We start from the raw sequence: 25,191 nt of genomic DNA on the forward strand, positions 1-25,191 counted from the left end.
AGTGCACGATTGGTTACCTTGACCTATTCTCGTGCTGAAGAGTGCACAAAGGGTTACCTTGATCAGTTCTAGTGCTGAACAGTACGCTAAGTGTTACCTTGATCTGTTCTTGTGCTGAACAGTACACAGAGAAACACCCTGTGTTTCCCTAGACATGAGTAGCTCATGGAGGATTTGTTCAAGTTTTATTGCCAGTGATGTACAGCAAGTGTTAAGGAGTTGTTCTGCCAGTGATGTACAGCAAGTGTTAAGGGGATGCTCTGCCAGTGATGTACAGCAAGTACTAAGGGGATGTTCCGCCAATGATGTACAGCAAGTGTTAAGGGGATGTTCTGCCAGTGATGTACAGCAAGTGTTAAGGGGATGTTCCGCCAATGATGTACAGCAAGTGTTAAAGGGATGTTCTGCCAGTGATGTGCAGCAAGTTTTAAGGGGATGTTCTGCCAGTGATGTACAGTAAGTGTTAAGGGGATGTTCTGCCAGTGATGTACAGCAAGTGTTAAAGGGTTGTTCTTTCAATCAAGATTCATAGGTTTCTTAACCGTTGGTGAACAGAAAGTGTCATCAGGTGTTTTGCCAGTGATGTAGTAGTGACATTTTGTTTGTCTGCCAGTGGTGTACAGAAACTGTGATGTACATAAGTTGTGTTGAGTTTGTTCTGCCACTGGTTTACATGACCTGTCAGGGTTTGTTCTGCCGGTAGTTTACAAGAAGTGTCAAAGTTGTTCTACCAATGATGTACAGTAAGTACATTGAGGTGGTTCTGCCAGTGATGTACAGTGAGTACATTAAGGTGGTTCTGACAGTGATGTACAGAAACTTCTACCTGTGATGTACAAGATGTGTCACAGAGTTCTTCTGTCTTTGGTGTAGACTGTAGAGGGAGCATCAGGCCAAAGATATACAGGATAAATCTTGGTGTTGTTCTTTCTCTGCGGTACAAGAAATGCCATTGGGTTGTTTGCCAATGATGTACAGGAAGAATTATGGTGCTGTTCTGCCAGAAGTGTACAGGAAGTATCATAAGGTTGTTCTCTCAGTAATACACAGTGTGTGCCGTGGGGTTGGTCTGCCTCTGATGCACAAGAACCATCAGTAATGTACAGGAAGTGTTATGGTATTGTTTCTCCAGTGGTGTACAGTAAGTGTTATGGTATTGTTTCCCCAGTGGTGTAGAGGAAGTGTTATGGTATTGTTTCCCTAGTGGTGTAGAGGAAGTGTTATGGTATTGTTTCCCCAGTGGTGTAGAGGAAGTGTTATGGTATTGTTTCCCCAGTGGTGTACAGGAAGTGTTATGGTATTGTTTTGCGAGTGGTTTACAGAAAGTGTACAGGAATTGTCATACATTTGTTCTGCCAATAATGTTTAGGAACGGTTACTGTGTTGTTCTACCAGTGTTGTGCAGGAAACCTCATGTGATTGCTCTGCCGTTGGTGCAAAGGAGATATCATGGGTTTATTTTACCAATGGTGTAAAGGAAGTGTCATGGGGTTGTACCGCCAGTATTGTACTGCAACTGTCATGGGGTTGTACCGCCAGTATCGTACTGCAAGTGTCATGGGGTTGTACCGCCAGTATTGTATTGCAACTGTCATGGGGTTGTACCACCAGTATTGTACTGCAAGTGTCATGGGGTTGTACCGCCAGTATTGTATTGCAAGTGTCATGGGGTTGTACCACCAGTATTGTATTGCAACTGTCATGGGGTTGTACCGCCAGTATTGTATTGCAACTGTCATGGGGTTGTACCACCAGTATTGTACTGCAACTGTCATGGGGTTGTACCGCCAGTATCGTACTGCAAGTGTCATGGGGTTGTACCGCCAGTATTGTATTGCAACTGTCATGGGGTTGTACCACCAGTATTGTACTGCAAGTGTCATGGGGTTGTACCGCCAGTATTGTATTGCAAGTGTCATGGGGTTGTACCACCAGTATTGTACTGCAAGTGTCATGGGGTTGTACCGCCAGTATTGTATTGCAAGTGTCATGGGGTTGTACCGCCAGTATTGTATTGCAAGTGTCATGATTTGTTCTGCCAGTGATGTGCAGTAAATGTTATGGGTTTGTTCTGCCAGTGGTCCACATGAAGTGATACGGGATTGTTTTGATGTATAGGAAGCGTTATAGATTCATTCTGGTAGTGATGTTTAGGAACGGCTATTGTGTTGTTCTACCAGCGGTGTACAGGAAGTTTCACGGGGTTCCTTCTGCTGGTAATGTACAGGAAGTGCCATAGTGTTGTTATGCTAGTCAGATACAGGAAGTGTTACGGAATTTTCTCAACAGTGGTGAACAGGAAGTGCAATGGGGTTTTTCTGTAGTGATGTAAAGGAAGTGCTATGAGGCTGTTAAGCCAGTTGTGCACTGGAAGTGTCATAGCGTGCTTTGCCAGTGGTGTACAGGAAGCGTCATGGGGTTGCTCTGACTGTGATGTACAGGAAGCGTCATGGGGTTGCTCTGACTGTGATGTACAGGAAGCGTCATGGGGTTGCTCTGACTGTGATGTACAGGAAGTGTCATGGGGTTGCTCTGACTGTGATGTACAGGAAGCGTCATGGGGTTGCTCTGACTGTGATGTACAGGAAGTGTCATGGGGTTGCTCTGACTGTGATGTACAGGAAGCGTCATGGGGTTGCTCTGACTGTGATGTACAGGAAGCGTCATGGGGTTGCTCTGACTGTGATGTACAGGAAGCGTCATGGGGTTGGTCTGACTGTGATGTACAGGAAGCGTCATGGGGTTGCTCTGACTGTGATGTACAGGAAGCGTCATGGGGTTGCTCTGACTGTGATGTACAGGAAGCGTCATGGGGTTGCTCTGACTGTGATGTACAGGAAGCGTCATGGGGTTGCTCTGACTGTGATGTACAGGAAGTGTCATGGGGTTGCTCTGACTGTGATGTACAGGAAGCGTCATGGGGTTGGTCTGACTGTGATGTACAGGAAGCGTCATGGGGTTGCTCTGACTGTGATGTACAGGAAGCGTCATGGGGTTGCTCTGACTGTGATGTACAGGAAGCGTCATGGGGTTGCTCTGACTGTGATGTACAGGAAGTGTCATGGGGTTGCTCTGACTGTGATGTACAGGAAGCGTCATGGGGTTGCTCTGACTGTGATGTACAGGAAGTGTCATGGGGTTGCTCTGACTGTGTGTACAGGAAGCGTCATGGGGTTGCTCTGACTGTGATGTACAGGAAGCGTCATGGGGTTGGTCTGACTGTGATGTACAGGAAGCGTCATGGGGTTGCTCTGACTGTGATGTACAGGAAGCGTCATGGGGTTGCTCTGACTGTGATGTACAGGAAGCGTCATGGGGTTGCTCTGACTGTGATGTACAGGAAGTGTCATGGGGTTGCTCTGACTGTGATGTACAGGAAGCGTCATGGGGTTGCTCTGACTGTGATGTACAGGAAGCGTCATGGGGTTGCTCTGACTGTGATGTACAGGAAGCGTCATGGGGTTGCTCTGACTGTGATGTACAGGAAGTGTCATGGGGTTGCTCTGACTGTGATGTACAGGAAGCGTCATGGGGTTGCTCTGACTGTGATGTACAGGAAGCGTCATGGGGTTGCTCTGACTGTGATGTACAGGAAGCGTCATGGGGTTGCTCTGACTGTGATGTACAGGAAGTGTAACTCAGTTCTGGTCGTGGTGTACAGGAAGTGTCATGGGGTTGGTCTGGTACATTAAGTGTCATAAGCTTTGTTGCAAGTGGTATACAGAAAAGTGTCATGGAGTTGATCTGCCAGTCGTGTACAAGAACTGTTGTGGTGTTGTTCTCCCAGTGATGTACTGGTTGTGTTAAGGGGTTCCCTAGTGATGCACAGGAAGTGTCGTGACTTTCTTCTTTGTTGAAGTTGGTGTGTAGTTTGTTGCACATTTGTTGACGTGAGAATGGTTTGTTGCAAGTTTGTTGAAATGTGTAAATTGTTTGGTACAGTTTAGTTAAGGCATGTGAGTGGTTTGGTGCATAATTGTTAAAGTATGTGAGTGGTTTGGTGCATAATTGTTAAAGTATGTGAGTGGTTTGGTGCATAAATGTAAAGTATGTGAGTGGCTTGGAGCATAATTGTTAGAGTATGAGTGGTTTGGTGCACAAATGTTAAAGCGTATGAGTGGTTTGGTGCATAATTGCTTAAGTGTATGAGTGGCTTGGAGCACAATTGTTAAAGTATGAGTGGTTTGGTGCACAAATGTTAAAGAGTATGAGTGGTTTGGTGCATAATTGCGTAAGTGTATGAGTGGTTTGGTGCACAAATGTTAAACAGTATGAGTGGTTTGGTGCATAATTGCTTAAGTGTATGAGTGGCTTGGAGCACAATTGTTAAAGTATGAGTGGTTTCGTGCACAAATGTTAAAGAGTATGAGTGGTTTGGTGCATAATTCCTTAAGTGTATGATAGGTTTGGTGCACAAATGTTAAAGAGTATGAATGGTTTGGTGCATAATTGCTTAAGTATATGAGTGGTTTGGTGCATACTTGTTGAAGTGGTTTGGTGCATAATTGTTAAAGTGTATGGGTGGTTTGGTGCATAAGTGTTATAGTGTATGAGTGCTTTGGTGCATAATTGTTAAAGTATGAGTGGTTTGGTGCACAAATGTTAAAGAGTATGAGTGGTTTGGTGCATAATTGCGTAAGTGTATGAGTGGTTTGGTGCACAAATGTTAAACAGTATGAGTGGTTTGGTGCATAATTGCTTAAGTGTATGAGTGGCTTGGAGCATAATTGTTAAAGTATGAGTGGTTTCGTGTACAAATGTTAAAGAGTATGAGTGGTTTGGTGCATAATTCCTTAAGTGTATGAGTGGTTTGGTGCACAAATGTTAAAGAGTATGAATGGCTTGGTGCATAATTGCTTAAGTGTATGAGTGGTTTGGTGCATACTTGTTGAAGTGGTTTGGTGCATAATTGTTAAAGTGTATGCGTGGTTTAGTGCATAATTGTTAAAGTGTATGAGTGGTTTGGTGCATAATTGTTAAAGTATGAGTGGTTTGGTGCACAAATGTTAAAGAGTATGAGCGGTCTGGTGCATAATTGCTTAAGTGTATGAGTGGTTTGGTACACAAATGTTAAAGAGTATGAATGGTTTGGTGCATAATTGCTTAAGTGTATGAGTGGTTTGGTCCATACTTGTTGAAGTGGTTTGGTGCATAATTGTTAAAGTGTATGGGTGGTTTGGTGCATAATTGTTAAAGTGTATGAGTGGTTTGGTGTATAATTGTTAAAGTGTATGAGTGGTTTGGTGCTTAATTGTTAAAGTGTATGAGTGGTTTGGTGTATAATTCTTAAAGTGTATGAGTGGTTTGGTGTATAATTGTTAAAGTGTATGAGTGGTTTGGTGCATAATTGTTAAAGTGTATGAGTGGTTTGGTGTATAATTGTTAAAGTGTACGGGTGGTTTTGTGCATAATTGTTAAAGTGTATGAGTGGTTTGGTGTATAATTGTTAAAGTGTATAGGTAGGTTGGTGTATAATTGTCAAAGTGTATGAGTGGTTTTGTGTATAATTGTTAAGGTGTATGAGTGGTTTGGTGTATAATTGTTAAAGTGTATGAGTGGTTTTGTGTATAATTGTTAAATTGTATGAGTGGTTTTGTGTATAATTGTTAAAGTGTATGAGTGGTTTGGTGTATAATTGTTAAAGTGTATGAGTGGTTTGGTGCATAATTGTTAAAGTGTATGAGTGGTTTGGTGTATAATTGTTAAAGTGTATGGGTGGTTTGGTGTATAATTGTTAAAGTGTATGAGTGGTTTGGCGTATAATTGTTAAAGTGTATGAGTGGTTTGGTGTATAATTGTTAAAGTGTATGAGTGGTTTTGTGTATAATTGTTAAAGTGTATGAATGGTTTTGTGTATAATTGTTAAAGTGTATGAGTGGTTTGGTGTATAATTGTTAAAGTGTATAAGTGGTTTTGTGTATAATTGTTAAAGTGTATGAATGGTTTTGTGTATAATTGTTAAAGTGTATGAGTGGTTTGGTGTATAATTGTTAAAGTGTATGAGTGGTTTTGTGAATAATGGTTCATGGTTTGCTACAGGCTTGTTAAAGAGTGTGAGAAATTTTGTGCAAGTTTGGTAGTGTGAGGAGTGTGGGCCAGGCTTTTTCAAGTGTATGAGTGGTATGTTGCAAAGTGTGTGTGTGTGTGTGTGTGTGTGTGTGTGTGTGTGTGTGTGTGTGTGTGTGTGTGTGTGTGTGTGTGTGTGTGTGATGAAGGTTTGTCATAGTTGGTGGGTAGTATTGTTAAAGTATGGTAATGCATGAGAATTATTTAGTTCAGGTTTATCAAAGTGTGTGAGTTTTTTGGTGTAGGGTTGGTAAAGTGTGTGAGTTGTTTGGTGTAGGGTTGGTAAAGTGTGTGAGTTGTTTGGTGTAGGGTTGGTAAAGTGTGTGTGTGTTGTTTGGTGTAGGGTTGGTAAAGTGTGTGAATTGTTTGGTGTAGGGTTGGTAAAGTGTTTGAGTTGTTTGTGTAGGGTTGGTAAAGTGTGTGAGTTGTTTGGTGCAGGGTTCGTAAAGTGTTTGAGTTGTTTGGTACAGGTTTGTTAAAGTGTGTTAATGGTTTGGTGCAGGTTTGTTAAAGTGTGTTAATGGTTTGGTGCAGGTTTGTTAAAGTTTGTTAATGGTTTGGTGCAAGTTTGTTAAAGTATGTTAATGGTTTGGGGGAAGTTTGTTAAAGTATGTTAATGGTTTGGGGAAAGTTTGTTAAAGTGTGTTAATGGCTTGGTGCAGGTTTGTTAAAGTATGTTAATGATTTGGTGCAAGTTTGTTAAAGTATGTTAATAGTTTGGGGGAAGTTTGTTAAAGTATGTTAATGGTTTGGGGGAAGTTTGTTAAAGTATGTTAATGGCTTGGTGCAGGTTTGTTAAAGTATGTTAATAATTTGGTGCAAGTTTGTTAAAGTATGTTAATGGTTTGGGGGCAGTTTGTTAAAGTGTGCCAATAGTTAGGTGCAGGTTTGTTAAAGTGTGTTAATGGTTTGGCGCATGTTTGTTTAAGTTTGTTAATGGTTTGGTGCAGGTTTGATAAACTGTGTTAATGGTTTGATGCAGGTTTGTTAAAGTGTGTTTATGGTTTGGTACAGGTTTGTTAAAGTGTGTTAATGGTTTGGTGCAGGTGTGTTAAAGTGTGTTAATGGTTTGGTGTAGGTGTGTTAAAGTGTGTTAATGGTTTGGTGCAGGTTTGTTAAAGTGTGTTAATGGTTTGGTGCAGATTTGATAAAGTGTGTTAATGGTTTGGTGCAGGTTTGTTAAAGTGTGTTAATGGTTTGGTACAGGTTTGTTAAAGTGTGTTAATGGTTTGGTGCAGGTGTGTTAAAGTGTGTTAATGGTTTGGTGTAGGTGTGTTAAAGTTTGTTAATGGTTTGGTGCATGTTTGTTAAAGTGTGTTAATGGTTTGGTGCAGATTTGATAAAGTGTGTTAATGGTTTGATGCAGGTTTGTTAAAGTGTGTTAATGGTTTCGTGCAGGTGTGTTAAAGTGTGTTAATGGTTTGGTGTAGGTGTGTTAAAGTTTGTTAATGGTTTGGTGCAGATGTGTTAAAGTGTGCCAATGGTTTTGTGCATGTTTGTTAAAGTGTGTTAATGCTTTGGTGCATGTTTGTTAAAGTGTGTTAATGGTTTGGTGCAGATTTGATAAAGTGTGTTAATGGTTTGATGCAGGTTTGTTAAAGTGTGTTAATAGTTTGATGCAGGTTTGTTAAAGTGTGTTAATGGTTTGATGCAGGTTTGTTAACGAGTGTCAATGGTTTGGTGCAGGTGTGTTAGTGTTAATGGTTTGGTACAGGTTTGTTAAAGTGTGTTAATTGTTTGGTGCAGGTGTGTTAAACTGTGTTAATGGTTTGGTGTAGGTGTGTTAGAGTGTGTTAATGGTTTGTTGCAGGTGTGTTAAAGTGTGTTAATGGTTTGGTGCATGTGTGTTAAAGTGTGTTATTGGTTTGGTGCAGGTGTGTTAAAGTGTGTTAATGGTTTGGTGCAGGTGTGTTAAAGTGTGTTAATGGTTTGGTGCAGGTGTGTTAAAGTGTGTTAATGGTTTAATATGTTCTTATAATGTGTACTGTTTTCCAGGGAGGCGGAGAAGCGCCCAAGAACCTGTCTGGGCGACTGGTGGCGGCCACCTGGTGGCTCTTCGGGTTCATCATCATCGCTTCCTACACTGCCAACTTGGCTGCCTTCCTCACTGGTCAGTCTCTTGCACAGCCAACTTACCTTATTTCCTCACTAGTCAGTCTCCCACACGACCAGTCTGGCTGCCTTCCTTCCTAACTAGTCAGTCTCCCACACGACCAGTCTGGCTGCCTTCCTCACTGGTCAGTCTCCCACACGACCAGTCTGACTGCCTTCCTCACTGGTCAGTCTCTTGCACAGCCAACTTGCCTTATTTCCTCACTGGTCAGTCTCCCACACGACCAGTCTGGCTGCCTTCCTCACTGGTCAGTCTCCCACACGACCAGTCTGGCTGCCTTCCTCACTGGTCAGTCTCTTGCACAGCCAACTTGCCTTATTTCCTCACTGGTCAGTCTCCCAGACGACCAGTCTGCCTGCCTTCCTCACTGGTCAGTCTCCCACACGACCAGTCTGGCTGCCTTCCTCACTAGTCAGTCTCCCACACGACCAGTCTGGCTGCCTTCCCTCCTCACTTGTCAGTCTCCTACACGACCAGTCTGGCTGCCTTCCTCACTGGTCAGTCTCCGACACGACCAGTCTGGCTGCCTTCCTTCCTAACTAGTCAGTCTCCCACACGACGTCTGGCTGCCTTCCTCACTGGTCAGTCTCTTGCACAGCCAACTTGCCTTATTTCCTCACTAGTCAGTCTCCCACACGACCAGTCTGGCTGCCTTCCTTCCTCACTTGTCAGTCTCCTACACGACCAGTCTGGCTGCCTTCCTTCCTCACTTGTCAGTCTCCCACACGACCAGTCTGGCTGCCTTCCTTCCTCACTTGTCAGTCTCCCACACGACCAGTCTGGCTGCCTTCACAACTAGCTGTTGTCTTACCCAGCCAAAATGGTTGCCCACATCTCGAAAATCATTCTGATTTGCATCACTTAATCTGGATAACTTTCTTCATTATTTTCTTCTTATGAATATTCCATTTAAGTTTACTAACGAAGCATTATGATATGGCCTAACATGAACAGTGATGTTGCATATGATAACTGCATTATTGAGAAGCATTATCTCACGTGTAACCCAACAGTGTCGAGGTTGGATACCCCAATTGAGTCACTGGACGACCTCAGTAACCAGTACAAGGTACAGTACGCGCCCATGAATGGTTCCTCCACGATGACGTACTTCGAGCGTATGGCCTACATCGAGAAGAAATTCTACGAGTGAGTAGCCTGTACACTTCCTGTAGAACAATAACGTAGTCCAGGTCTTGTGTAATAGAATGTGAGGTCAGAGGTCAATGAACAATACAATGATACACTATTTCTTTTGGGTAAAGATTAGACATAGATTTGGTCTTTTTTTCATAAACCTCATTTCTCTTTATTTATCTTGTGTACAGCATACGTCTTGTCAGTCATCCTGAGCCTGAAAGATCCTTACTGCAACATCCATCCAACGTTTGCACATCCAACATCATTCACAGTCAAAACCGACTGTGACCTATGTACCATCTAACCTGCTCTACTATCATACACCACAAGACATCTTGATTAACATATAGCATTACCAACACACAACTTCATTACCTTCAACACAATGATGTCATGTACTGCTTCATCCACACATAGTGTTGTCTGCTCCCTCCCTGACCCACACTGAAGCAACCGTTGTGCTCACCCACATCATCCACAATACTCCCTCACCCTCTGTACCCAGTCTCCCAGCGCCTCCTTCCTGTACACCGTTCGGCTCCTTTCCCCGGCAGGATCTGGAAGGATATGTCTTTGAATGACTCGATGAGCGACGTGGAGCGAGCCAAGCTGGCGGTGTGGGACTACCCAGTCAGCGATAAATACACCAAGATGTGGCAGTCCATGCAGGAGGCAGGCCTGCCACAGACCTTCGAGTCGGCCCTGGAGAGGGTCAGGAAGTCTACCTCCTCCAGTGAAGGATTCGCCTACTTGGGTACGTGTAGCCTGGGATAGGAAGCCTAACTGTGTACGTGTAGCCTGGGATAGGGAGCTACGTTTAGCTTGGGATAGGAAGCCTAACTGTGTACGTGTAGCCTGGGATAGGAAGTTTACTCTGGTACATTTTGCCTAGGATGTAAGCTTACCTTGGTGCGTGTAGCCAAGAATTGCAAGCTTACTTTGTTGTATGTAGCCTGGGATAGTAAGCTTACCCTGGCATGTGTAGCCTGTGATAGTAAGCTTACCCTGGCACGTGTAGCCTGCCTGTGTGTGTGTAGCCTGGAATAGTGTGTGTGGGATGGGATGGGATGGGTTGGTCTGCCTCAGGACTTGTCGTTATGGATAGGAATCCACCTTGATCCAAGGTACGTGCAACTTGGGATAGGAAGTCTTCCTCTGTACGTGTAGCCAGGGATGGGAAGACCCACGTGGTACGTGTAGCCAGGGATGGGAAGACCCACGTGGTACGTGTAGCCAGGGATGGGAAGACCCACGTGGTACGTGTAGCCAGGGATGGGAAGACCCACGTGGTACGTGTAGGTAAAGAGAGGATGGGTGTCAGCAATAACTGAAACATCACCACTTGCCACAAAGCCTCACCAACCATCCGGGAGACAGGACGAAGCCACAAGACGCACTAGCATCAGTCAGGAACCAAGCATCAAATGAACTTGCTAAACCCAAATCCACTGGTATCATTTCTCGATCTTACACGTCCAGCCTTCCACAGTCTTCCACTGTATCCTCACATGAAAGTGATCCCTTCCAGCGCCCCACCCGGGCGGGATGTTATCCAAACCTACATACGTTACCTCTGGATCCCACACAGACACGACCAGCCAGCCTCGAATCCACATGCTGAACAAATGATCCCTGACCCGAGCAGCTCTCTCGTTAAGTAAACAAACATTCAGTCCTACAACACTTCACCCACACACCAATGTGAACAAACGTGAAAACAAAAACAAACAAATCATTTTCTCATGCCAAACATCAGGCATATAAAAAATTTAACATAATGTGCAAATCTGGGCAAAAAGTCACTTTGATCTTATGGATGGATGCATGATGGAAGGACCCCACACTCCTCCGATGATAATGAGCCATAGTGACTTAAACCACACACTAGTTGAATTTCCGGGATAATTAACCTAACCTAACTTAACCTAACCTAACCTAACCTAACACAGAAATATAGTGATCCAAACACAGAAATACAGTGATCCAAAGACATTTTGGCAAAGAGTCGGACGCTTACATAGTGATCCCAAAGTAACATACAATATATGAAGATTAACAATAACAAAACTGATGATGAAGATATGGCAACAGAAGTTATGAACATATGGATAACAATGTTTAAGATTACGGCTCAAGATAACTCCAGCTATAAGATCAGGATTGGCTGGCTCGCTACAGAGAAAGAACCGTCTCACAACCAACCATAGAATCAGCTCGTCCCTCCCTGAACAAGAGCCTCTCACTGCCACTTGACTGGCTGGGACTTCGTACAGCCATACAGGAAACCAAGAACTCATCCCTGGTGAGAGATAAGATAGATAAGAGACAGATCAACAAGTTTCCCTCTAAAGAACTTGAATGTGTCCTCAACATCTGTAGTGGTGAGTTCATCATCACACAACACTGTTCCTAAAACCTTAAAGATGTTCACAGTCGCGATGATACCAGGACCAAGAGTGCCAGAAACAACCCCAGAGAACTGCCCTCACCCACCTCCCACAACCCCCAGGAAAACTGCCCTCACCCCCCTCCCACAACTCCCAGGAAAACCTTGTAAACAATTATGAACCTAAGGTGAAGAGGACACCTTGCAAACAATAATTTCTATAATCAATGCGGCTTCTGAAGAGATAAACACCTCAGCAATGACGACTGCGGCAGAACATCTTGATCTTCAGATGATAAGAAGTAAATTGGGCGCTTAGGAAAAACACGTATGTGAAGCCTTTGACGAAGTGTGAACAATTGGCGTAATATATAACGTATTACATTTAGGCATGGCACAGATCACAGAAAGACTACTGTCATACTATGTGAACCAACGCACCGTAACAACCAACGTACCGTAACAACCAACGCACCGTAACAATCATCAACTCCGTAACAACCAACGCACCGTAACAACCAACGCACCGTAACAATCATCAACTCCGTAACAACCAACGCACCGTAACAACCAACGCACCGTAACAATCATCAACTCCGTAACAACCAACGCACCGTAACAACCAACGCACCGTAACAACCAACGCACGGTAACAATCATCAACTCCGTAACAACCAACGCACCGTAACAACCAACGCACCGTAACAACCAACGCACCGTAACAACCAACGCACCGTAACAACCAACGCACCGTAACAACTAACGCACCGTAACAACCAACTCACCGTAACAACCAACTCACCGTAACAACCAACGCACCGTAACAACCAACGCACCGTAACAACCAACGCACCGTAACAACCAACGCACCGTAACAATCATCATCAACTCAAACATCAGTCCAATTCCTGGTGCTATTAACCCCAGAGCAGCGTCCGACCATCACCAACACTGGTCATGACGTACACAGGTGACATCCCTCATCAGCTGGTGGCCTCAACATCATGATGTTGTGGACGTTCCTACAACATTGTAGTCTCGCTCCCACAACATTGTAGTCTCGCTCCCACAACATTGTAGTCTCGCTCCCACAACATTGTAGTCTCGCTCCCACAACATTGTAGTCTCACTCCCACAACATTTTAGTCTCGCTCCCACAACATTGTAGTCTCACTCCCACAACATTGTAGTCTCGCTCCCACAACATTGTAGTCTCGCTCCCACAACATTGTAGTCTCACTCCCACAACATTGTAGTCTCACTCCCACAACATTGTAGTCTCGCTCCCACAACATTGTAGTCTCGCTCCCACAACATTGTAGTCTCACTCCCACAACATTGTAGTCTCACTCCCACAACATTGCAGTCTCACTCCCACAACATTGTAGTCTCACTCCCACAACATTGTAGTCTCGCTCCCACAACATTGCAGTCTCACTCCCACAACATTGTAGTCTCGCTCCCACAACATTGCAGTCTCACTCCCACAACATTGTAGTCTCGCTCCCACAACATTGCAGTCTCACTCCCACAACATTGTAGTCTCGCTCCCACAACATTGTAGTCTCACTCCCACAACATTGTAGTCTCACTCCCACAACATTGCAGTCTCACTCCCACAACATTGTAGTCTCACTCCCACAACATTGTAGTCTCGCTCCCACAACATTGTAGTCTCACTCCCACAACATTGTAGTCTCCTCCACAACATTGTAGTCTCGCTCCCACAACATTGTAGTCTCGCTCCCACAACATTGTAGTCTCGCTCCCACAACATTGTAGTCTCGCTCCCACAACATTGTAGTCTCACTCCCACAACATTGTAGTCTCACTCCCACAACATTGTAGTCTCACTCCCACAACATTGTAGTCTCGCTCCCACAACATTGTAGTCTCACTCCCCACAACATGTAGTCTCGCTCCCACAACATGTAGTCTCGCTCCCACAACATTGTAGTCTCGCTCCCACAACATTGTAGTCTCGCTCCCACAACATTGTAGTCTCACTCCCACAACATTGTAGTCTCACTCCCACAACATTGTAGTCTCGCTCCCACAACATTGTAGTCTCACTCCCACAACATTGTAGTCTCGCTCCCACAACATTGTAGTCTCGCTCCCACAACATTTGTAGTCTCACTCCCAACAACATTGTAGTCTCGCTCCACAACATTGTAGTCTCGCTCCCACCAACATTGTAGTCTCGCTCCCACAACATTGTAGTCTCACTCCCACAACATTGTAGTCTCACTCCCACAACATTGTAGTCTCACTCCCACAACATTGTAGTCTCGCTCCCACAACATAGTAGTCTCACTCCCACAACATTGTAGTCTCGCTCCCACACATTGTAGTCTCGCTCCCACAAACATTGTAGTCTCGCTCCCACAACATGTAGTCTCGCTCCCACAACATTGTAGTCTCACTCCCACAACATTGTAGTCTCACTCCCACAACATTGTAGTCTCGCTCCCACAACATTGTAGTCTCGCTCCCACAACATTGTAGTCCTCACTCCCACAACATTGTAGTCTCAGCTCCCACAACATTGTAGTCTCGCTCCCACAACATTGTAGTCTCACTCCCACAACATTGTAGTCTCGCTCCCACAACATTGTAGTCTCGCTCCCACAACATTGTAGTCTCACTCCCACAACATTGTAGTCTCACTCCACAACATTGTAGTCTCGCTCCACAACATTGTAGTCTCGCTCCCACAACATTGTAGTCTCACTCCCACAACATTGTAGTCTCGCTCCCACAACATTGTAGTCTCACTCCCACAACATTGTAGTCTCACTCCCACAACATTGTAGTCTCACTCCCACAACATTGTAGTCTCGCTCCCACAACATTGTAGTCTCGCTCCCACAACATTGTAGTCTCACTCCCACAACATTGTAGTCTCACTCCCACAACATTGTAGTCTCACTCCCACAACATTGTAGTCTCACTCCCACAACATTGTAGTCTCACTCCCACAACATTGTAGTCTCGCTCCCACAACATTGTAGTCTCGCTCCCACAACATTGTAGTCTCGCTCCACAACATGTAGTCTCACTCCCACAACATTGTAGTCTCACTCCCACAACATTGTAGTCTCACTCCCACAACATTGTAGTCTCACTCCCACAACATTGTAGTCTCGCTCCCACAACATTGTAGTCTCACTCCCACAACATTGTAGTCTCACTCCCACAACATTGTAGTCTCGCTCCCACAACATTGTAGTCTCACCCCCACAACATAATCTTTTTCTGCATTCACAAACAACCACACGAATACAATGTGAAAAAGACTGAAAAAATTAACATTGCAGCTCCAGGAAGAATTGTATTCAACAAATAACCATAAAAGGTAATTTGACAAAACACACACACACACACACACACACACACACACACACACACACACACACACACACACACACACACACTTGAAGAGTCCCAGTCACGTATAGCCAGCATCAAGGGGTTTGATACCATATCAAGAAGAGATCCACCCTTACCAGTCTGTATAGATTCTGGTACCTTAAAGAGAACCCCAGACTACATGTAGTCAAGGTCATGATACTGTCTGTCTTAACATAGTCACATACACCAATGTTCTTCGCTTCTGGATCACGCATGCTGAAGTTACCGAAGAAACAAAATGATTAAAAAATTTTCCTACATTGAAAACATTGTAGGACAGCATGAATGATCAAAGATCAAACCAGTCGGGTCATACATAAGAGAAACAGCCCAAAAAGTATGGCTAAGACTTGAAGACAATGATCAGACAACAGTTCAAACATGGAACCTCCCTCGTAGCTTCAACACATTCAGGGAAGTTCCAGCCATCCATCGATGCACACAATGACCAATGTTGAGCTGAGTGAATGAAAAAACAAAGATTCAACTCAAACACACACATCCAAGTCCGCCAGGGATGTATGCATACATATATAAGGCACAAAAGAACACGCTTTCAGATGATCAACAACTTGCACCATACATGCCAGGTAGGGAGGTAGACCATGCCAGGTAGGGAGGAACACCATGCCAGGTAGGGAGGTAGACCATGCCAGGTAAGGGAGGTAGACCATGCCAGGTAGGGAGGTAGACCATGCCAGGTAAGGGAGGCAGACCATGCCAGGTAGAAAGGTAGCCCATGCCTGGTAGAGAGGAGAGCCGACTCTCTGAACATGACAGTACAGAACTGAGGAAGCTATGGTGCAGGGTAAGGAAGCTATGGTGCAGGGTAAGGAAGCTATGGTGCAGGGTAAGGGAGCTATGGTGCAGAGTAAGGAAGCTATGGTGCAGGGTAAGGAAACTATGGTGCAGGGTAAGGAAGCTATGGTGCAGGGTAAGGAAACTATGGTACAGGGTAAGGAAACTATGGTGCAGGTTAAGGAAGCTATGTTGCAGGGTAAGGAAGCTATGGTGCAGAGTAAGGAAGCCATGGTGCAGAGTAAGGAAGCTATGGTGCAGGGTAAGGAAGCTATGGTTCAGGGTAAGGAAGCTATGGTGCAGGGTAAGGGAGCTATGGTGCAGAGTAAGGAAGCTATGGTGCAGGGTAAGGAAGCTATGGTGCAGGGTAAGGGAGCTATGGTGCAGGGTAAGGGAGCTATGGTGCAGGGTAAGGCAGCTATGGTGCAGGGTAAGGAAGCTATGGTGCAGGGTAAGGAAGCTATGGTGCAGAGTAAGGAAGCTATGGTGCAGGGTAAGGAAGCTATGGTGCAGGGTAAGGGAGCTATGGTGCAGGGTAAGGGAGCTATGGTGCAGGGTAAGGGTGAAGTACATAATGTGTGATGTAGGGTTACCTGAGGGAAAGATTAGAACGGTAAGGTGTAGTAGATGGCTATGGTGTGTATAGTGGCTATCTGTGTGTGAAGAAGAGGATGTATGGAACAGGAAGGCAGCAGCAAATGGTAGGTGCAAGACGAGTAATAATTTCTGTAAGTGAAAACATTACATCATTCATAAGTTGACATTTGCAGCTCCTCTGTTGTGTACGTGTTCCTACAAGTGGTTTTTCCCGCCCAGTCAAGCTACAAATGTTGATGGCATGATTACTAAAGAAAATAATCTTCAAAATACGTGATTATAATGATTTGACAACAAATGACTTACACAACTCCAGATTATAAGCTTTGAAATCATGAAAATGAGAGCCAGATGGATTAAGTGTTTAGCAAATGTTCGTTATATAGACTATGGATGTGACATTTCTGCTAGAGGCTATTTAGTGGAGTGTGTTTATGCCTATCTGCCTATGTCAAAGAGAAAGTTACTTTCGCATCTTTAGCAGGAGTTAGTTAACTGTGCATTCATGCGGAGAAAGTCAGTTTAACTTAATTTGTTGTATAAAGGAGACAGCACATGGAGAGGACCTTCAGTTAGATCAGATCGGGACTGGGAACAGAAAAACTCACTTGTTTTAGATTTTAAGAATATTATTTGGAGAGACAACCAATATTGAAATCCATCATAAGAATATAATTCTAAACAACCAATGGCATCAGTTCATCTTTGAAAACTTTACTAAATGCATGAAGAGGACACGAGAGCAGGCACCACACACACTCTCCAGCTCGCGTCTGTGAGGTGAAGCGTAGCTTAATGTGGTGTCTAGTGAGACGATCGGATCCGGTCCACTTAACATCATTGTCAAGTTTGATCCAAATCCGTCCACTGCTTCCTGCTTGGAGGGTAAGTGTGAGACAGAATCAGACATGTAAACAATCAGAGACATTAATAGTAAGTGATTCATATCCTGGAAACACAGACTTTGTTGTCCAGTCACGAACTCTGTCTGTGCAGACGATGGCTTGATCATGTATATACCAAGACTCATGTTCACAAATGTAACTTGATTTTGTCGAACTTGTGTCATGTTACACGTCAAGAACTGGTCATGAAAAAGTCTTGTTTTGGGCGTTTATCACTATTTAAATGTGGAAGAAAAACTTAAAAATGAGTAAGATTCAAGATTTATGACAATCACTAGATATATGAACTCTTACACTCATGATGTATAACAAACAATGTTAAGATGGATTGTAACGTTGTTCATATATTACCATCACTGGTAATATAAGTGCTGACACTCATGATATATTACCATCACTGGTAATATAAGTGCTGACACTCATGATATATTACCATCACTGGTAATATAGGTACTGACACTCATGATATATCAACGTATCACTGGTAATATAGGTACTGACACTCATGATATATTACCATCACTGGTAATATAGGTACTGACACTCATGATATATTACCATCACTGGTAATATAGGTACTGACACTCATGATATATCAACGTATCACTGGTAATATAGGTACTGACACTCATGATATATGAATGTATCAGTGGTAATATAAGTACTGACACTCATGATATATTACCAGCACTGGTAATATAAGCACTGACACTCATGATATATTACTATCACTGGTAATATAGGTACTGACACTCATGATATATTACCATCACTGGTAATATAGGTACTGACACTCATGATATATCAACGTATCACTGGTAATATAGGTACTGACACTCATGATATATTACCATCACTGGTAATATAGGTACTGACACTCATGATATATGAACGTATCACTGGTAATATAGGTACTGACACTCATGATATATTACCATCACTGGTAATATAGGTACTGACACTCATGATATATTACCATCACTGGTAATATAGGTACTGACACTCATGATATATGAACGTATCACTGGTAATATAGGTACTGACACTCATGATATATTACCATCACTGGTAATATAGGTAATGACACTCATGATATATGAACGTATCACTGGTAATATAGGTACTGACACTCATGATATATGAACGTATCACTGGTAATATAGGTACTGACACTCATGATATATGAACGTATCAGTGGTAATATAGGTATTGACACTCATGATATATTACCATCACTGGTAATATAGGTACTGACACTCATGATATATTACCATCACTGGTAATATAGGTACTGACACTCATATGAACGTATCACTGGTAATGTAGGTACTGACACTCATGATATATTACCATCACTGGTAATATAGGTACTGACACTCATATGAACGTCTCACTGGTAATATAGGTACTGACACTCATGATATATGAACGTATCAGTGGTAATATAGGTACTGACACTCATGATATATTACCATCAATGGTAATATAGGTACTGACACTCATGATATATTACCATCACTGGTAATATAGGTACTGACACTCATGATATATGAACGTATCAGTAGTAATATAGGTACTGACACTCATGATATATGAACTTATCAGTGGTAATATAGGTACTGACACTCATGATATATGAGCGTATCAGTGGTAATATAGGTACTGACACTCATGATATATTACCATCACTGGTAATATAGGTACTGACACTCATGATATATTACCATCACTGGTAATATAAGTACTGACACTCATGATATATTACTATCACTGGTAATATAGGTACTGACACTCATGATATATTACCATCACTGGTAATATAGGTACTGACACTCATGATATATGAACGTATCACTGGTAATATAGGTACTGACACTCATGATATATTACCATCACTGGTAATATAGGTACTGACACTCATGATATATGAACGTATCACTGGTAATATAGGTACTGACACTCATGATATATGAACGTATCACTGGTAATATAGGTACTGACACTCATGATATATTACCATCACTGGTAATATAGGTACTGACACTCATGATATATTACCATCACTGGTAATATAGGTACTGACACTCATGATATATTACCATCACTGGTAATATAGGTACTGACACTCATGATATATTACCATCACTGGTAATATAGGTACTGACACTCATGATATATTACCATCACTGGTAATATAGGTACTGACACTCATGATATTTACCATCACTGGTAATATAGGTACTGACACTCATGATATATTACCATCACTGGTAATATAGGTACTGACACTCATGATATATTACCATCACTGGTAATATAAGTACTGACACTCATGATATATTACCATCACTGGTAATATAGGTACTGACACTCATGATATATTAACGTATCACTGGTAATATAGGTACTGACACTCATGATATATTACCATCACTGGTAATATAGGTACTGACACTCATGATATATTACCATCACTGGTAATATAGGTACTGACACTCATGATATATGAACGTATCACTGGTAATATAGGTACTGACACTCATGATATATGAACGTATCACTGGTAATATAGGTACTGACACTCATGATATATTACCATCACTGGTAATATGTATTCTGACACTCAGGATTTATTAACTTCAGTGGTAACATAGATTCTGACATTGGTGATTCAGTGGTAATATAGATTCTGATACTGATGACTTATTATCATCAGTGGTAATATAGATTCTGATACTGATGACTTATTATCATCAGTGGTAATATAGATTCTGATACTGATGACTTATTATCATCAGTGGTAATATAGATTCTGATACTGATGACTTATTATCATCAGTGGTAATATAGATGGCACACTTTGTCATAATAATAGAATAACAAGACGAGTCAGAACGAGTCTCAGGTCGTATATATCCTGGCTGGTATATTTTCTGCTCCCAGAGATCAGGCTTGAAGATTGTAAAATTCCCATGGTGTATATATATATATATATATATATATATATATATATATATATATATATATATATATATATATATATATATATATATATATATATATATATATATATATATATATATATATATATTTGTCAACTCTGGGATCTAACTGGACCAAGTTGTAAGATACGAAGTATCACATAACGCTACAAGTAACTTGTCCAACACTGTGACATTTGACTACATATCGAGCCTTCAGCTGTGACGACCAAGTAAGTCAGGTGTGTCTGTCTGGTCAGCAGACCATTTGTATGACCACATCAGACCCGATAACAAATACTCATGTGTACGTAATAACAGGGATCACCTATTAGGTTTTCAAGATAGATAGAATGTATCCGTGTGACTTAGTAACACATCCTGGCGTGTAGACGGAACGTATCCATGTGACTTAGTAACACATCCTGGCGTGTAGACGGAACGTATCCATGTGACTTAGTAACACATCCTGGCGTGTAGACGGAACGTATCCATGTGACTTAGTAACACATCCTGGCGTGTAGACGGAACGTATCCATGTGACTTAGTAACACATCCTGGCGTGTAGACGGAACGTATCCATATGACTTAGTAACACATCCTGGCGTGTAGAAGTAGATTGATTAAGGGACAACTGGAACATATAACTCGTGGGGACTTGTGGCTTCCAACAGGGGACGCTACACAGATCCGCTACGCCATCCTGACCTCCTGCGACATGATGTCTGTAGGAGACGAGTTCTCCAGAAAGCCATTTGCCATTGCCGTCACCAAGGGCTCGCCCCTTAAAGACCAGCTTTCAGGGGCGTGAGTAGCGACGACAAGTGATAGTTTCCTCCGTATACATCTAAACTTTTTATTTTGTGATGTATTTCTTAAAATTTTTAACGTTAATGTTTCTGCCTTTTCCCAGAAACTTATAAACGTTTTTTTTCCTTCTCTGTGTTTTGTGCTTTCGACCTAAGTGGAAATATATTTTGCATGTGTCGATGCATTTTTGATTTTTTATAAACTTCATTTTGGCTGGATTCATTTGTTTTTTATAACGTAAACATTTTTCTTGCACTTGGCTGTCTTGCAGGGCCACACAGACAACCAGCACGGCAAACTTTGATAACAGAATGCAGTCATGTTTTATAATCCAGCATGATTTTTATCCTTGTCTTAAGAGACAGCACCAACTATCTTAAAGTCGATATATTTTTTTCCTAAGAGAAGTAAAGTTCCACGCAAAGTGTGAGTGGGTTCCGATCCTAGACTTTACTATAGACGAGTACCAAGTGGATACCAGGAGACTATATACATAAATAACTTTAACAACCACAAGTGGTAGTTTCATAAGCTGTCGTAACAGAAGAGTGTACGACACTTAATACAACAGGTGGTAGTTTCATAAGCTGTCGTAACAGAAGAGTGTACGACACTTAATACAACAAGTGGTAGTTTCATAAGCTGTCGTAACAGAAGAGTGTACGACACTTAATACAACAAGTGGTAGTTTCATAAGCTGTCGTAACAGAAGAGTGTACGACACTTAATACAACAAGTGGTAGTTTCATAAGCTGTCGTAACAGAAGAGTGTACGACACTTAATACAACAAGTGGTAGTTTCATAAGCTGTCGTAACAGAAGAGTGTACGACACTTAATACAACAAGTGGTAGTTTCATAAGCTGTCGTAACAGAAGAGTGTACGCAGTTTAATCTAACAGTTGATTCTTTCATGTGATGTCACAGAGAGCAAATGTGCGACTCCTGAAGACTTACTTTCTTCCTCTAGTTATATCTACACACCAGACGAAAACAACACAGGCTTTTCCGTTAATTATAATCATTCTCACTCGAAGCATTATAATTTTCATCAGACTTTCACAGTGTGGTTTCAGAAGTGGTAGAGAGTGTGTGGATAAGGTGTTTGCTTTGAAAAATGTATGAAAAATAGTTAGAAAAGCAAATGGATTTGAATATAGCATTTATGGGTCTGGAGAAGGCATATGGTAGAGTTGATAGATATACTCTATGGCAGGTATTAAGAATATATGGTGTGGGAAGTAAGTTGTTAGAAGCAGTGAAAAGTTTTTATCAAGAATGTAAGGCATTTTTACGTGTAGGAGGAGAGGAAAGTGATTGGTTCTCAGTGAATGTTGGTTTGCGGCAGGGGTGCGTGATGTCTCCAAGGTTGTTTAATTTGTTTATGGATGGGGTTGTTAGGCAGGTGAATGCAAGAGTTTTGGAAAGAGGGGCAAGTATGCAGTCTGTTGTGGATGAGAGAGCGTTGGAAGTGAGTCAGTTGTTATTCGCTGATGATACAGTGCTGGTGGCTGATTCGGGTGAGAAACTGCAGAAGCTGGTGACTGAGTTTGGTAAAGTGTGTGAAAGAAGAAAGCTGAGAGTAAATGTGAATAAGAGCAAGGGTATTAGGTACAGTAGGGTTGAGGGACAAACAAACTGGGAGGAAAGCTTGAATATAGAAAAACTGGAGGAAGTGAAGTGTTTTAGATATCTGGGAGTGGATCTGGCAGCGGATGGAGCCATGGAAGCGGAAGTGAATCATAGGGTGGGGGAAGGGGCGAAAGTTCTGGGAGCGTTGAAAAATGTGTGGAAGACGAGAACGTTATCTCGGAAAGCAAAAATGGGTATGTTTGAAGGAAAAGTGGTTCCAACAATTTTATATGGTTGCGAGGCATGAGCTATATATAGAGTTGTATGGAGGAGGGTGGATGTGCTGGAAAAGAGATGTTTGAGGACAATATGTGGTGGTTTGATCGAGTAAGTAATGAAAGGGTAAGAGAGATGTGTGGTAATAAAAAGAGTGTGGTAGACAGAGCAGAGGAGGGTGTTTTGAAATGGTTTGGTCACATAGAGAGAATGAGTGAGGAAAGATTGACAAAGAGGATATATGTGTCAGAGGTGGAGGGAACGAGGAGAACTGGGAGACCAAATTGGAGGTGGAAAGATGGAGTGAGAAAGATTTTGAGTGATCGGGGCTTGAACATGCAGGAGGGTGAAAGGCGTGCAAGGAATAGAGGGAATTAGAACAATGTGGTATAACGAGGTCGACGTGCTGTCAATGGATTGTTCCAGGGCGTGTGAAGCGTCTTGTGTACACCATGGAAAGTTTTATGGGGCCTGGATGTGGAAAGGGAGCTGTGGTTTCGGTGCATTATGCATGGCAGCTAGAGACTGAGTGTGAACGAATGTGGCCTTTGTTGTCTTTTCCTATCGCTACCTCGCGCAAATGCGGGGGGGAGGTGGTTGTCATTTCTTGTGTGGCGGGATGGCGACGGGAATGAGTAAGGGCAGATAGTATGAATTATGTACATGTGTATATATGTATATGTCTGTGTGTATATATATGTATATGTCTGTGTGTGTATATATATGTATATGTCTGTGTGTGTATATATATGTATATGTGTGTGTGTGTATATATATATATATATACGTTGAGATGTATAGGTATGTATATGTGCGTGTGTGGACGTGTATGTATATAAATGTGTAAGTGGGTGGGTTGGGCCATTCTTTCGTCTCTTTCCATTAGCTACCTCGCTAACGCGGGAGACATATATATATATATATATATAGAAGGCGACTAAAGGGGACGGGAGCGGGGGGCTAGAAACCCTCCCCTCCTTGTATTTTAACTTTCTAAAAGGGTACACAGAAGAAGGAGTCATACGGGGAGTGCTCATCCTCCTCGAAGGCTCAGATTGGAGTGTCTAAACGTGTGTGGATGTAACCAAGATGAGAAAAAAAGGAGAGATAGGTGGTATGTTTGAGGAAAGGAACCTGGACGTTTTGGCTCTGAGTGAAACGAAGCTCAACGGTAAAGGGGAAGAGTGGTTTGGAAATGTCTTGGGAGTAAAGTCAGGGGTTAGTGAGAGGACGAGAACAAGGGAAAGAGTAGCACTACTCCTGAAACAGGAGTGGTGGCAGGTTGCGATAGAGTGTAAGAAAGTAAACTCTAGATTGATATGGGTAAAACTGAAAGTTGATGGAGAGAGATGGGTGATTATTGGTGCATATGCACCTGGGCATGAGAAGAAAGATCATGAGAGGCAAGTGTTCTGGGAGCAGCTGAATGAGTGTGTTAGTGGTTTTGATGCACGAGACCTGGTTATAGTGATGGGTGATTTGAATGCAAAGATGAGTAATGTGGCAGTTGAGGGAATAATTGGTAGACATGGGGTGTTCAGTGTTGTAAATGGTAATAGTGAAGAGCTTGTAGATTTATGTGTTGAAAAAGGACTCGTGATTGGGAATAACTGATTTAAAAAGAGAGATATACATAGGTATACGTATGTAAGTAGGAGAGATGGCCAGAGTGCGTTATTAGATTATGTGTTAATTGATAGGCTCGCGAAAGAGAGACTTTTGGATGTTAATGTGCTGAGAGGTGCAACTGGAGGGATGTCTGATCATTATCTTGTGGAGGCGAAGGTGAAGATTTGTAGAGGTTTTCAGAAAAGAAGAGAGAATGTTGGGGTGAAGAGAGTGGTGAGAGTAAAATGAGTGTGAGAGTAAATGAGCTTGGGAAGGAGACTTGTGTGGGGAAGTATCAGGAGAGACTGAGTACAGAATGGAAAAAGATGAGAACAAAGGAGGTAAAGGGAGTGGAGGAGGAATGGGAGGTATTTAGGGAAGCAGTGATGGCTTGCTCAAAATATGCTTGTGGCATGAAAAGCGTGGGAGGTGGGCAGATTAGAAAGAGTAGTGAGTGGTGGGATAAGATGTAAGATTGTTAGTGAAAGAGAAGAGAGAGGCGTTTGGACGATTTTTGCAGGGGAAT

The 25,191-nt window shown here is 42.5% G+C and overlaps 1 protein-coding gene across 3 annotated transcripts in view; it reads left to right on the forward strand.

The window, feature by feature from the left end:
• Ir25a (ionotropic receptor 25a) overlaps positions 1–25,191 on the forward strand; it is a 154,951-nt gene that overhangs the window by 118,985 nt on the left and 10,775 nt on the right. For 2 of the 3 annotated variants that reach the window (XM_071660599.1, XM_071660601.1), the window contains 3 exons: positions 8,062–8,176; positions 9,193–9,328; positions 9,874–10,073. In XM_071660599.1, the coding sequence (XP_071516700.1) occupies positions 8,062–8,176; positions 9,193–9,328; positions 9,874–10,073 (451 nt within the window). Of the gene's footprint in view, positions 1–8,061; positions 8,177–9,192; positions 9,329–9,873; positions 10,074–21,074; positions 21,227–25,191 lie in introns of those variants that run through there. The other variant, XM_071660600.1, reaches the window with a different exon arrangement.

This window comes from Panulirus ornatus, chromosome 72 (assembly GCF_036320965.1).
Source record: "Panulirus ornatus isolate Po-2019 chromosome 72, ASM3632096v1, whole genome shotgun sequence".
Taxonomy (NCBI): Eukaryota; Metazoa; Arthropoda; class Malacostraca; order Decapoda; family Palinuridae; genus Panulirus; species Panulirus ornatus.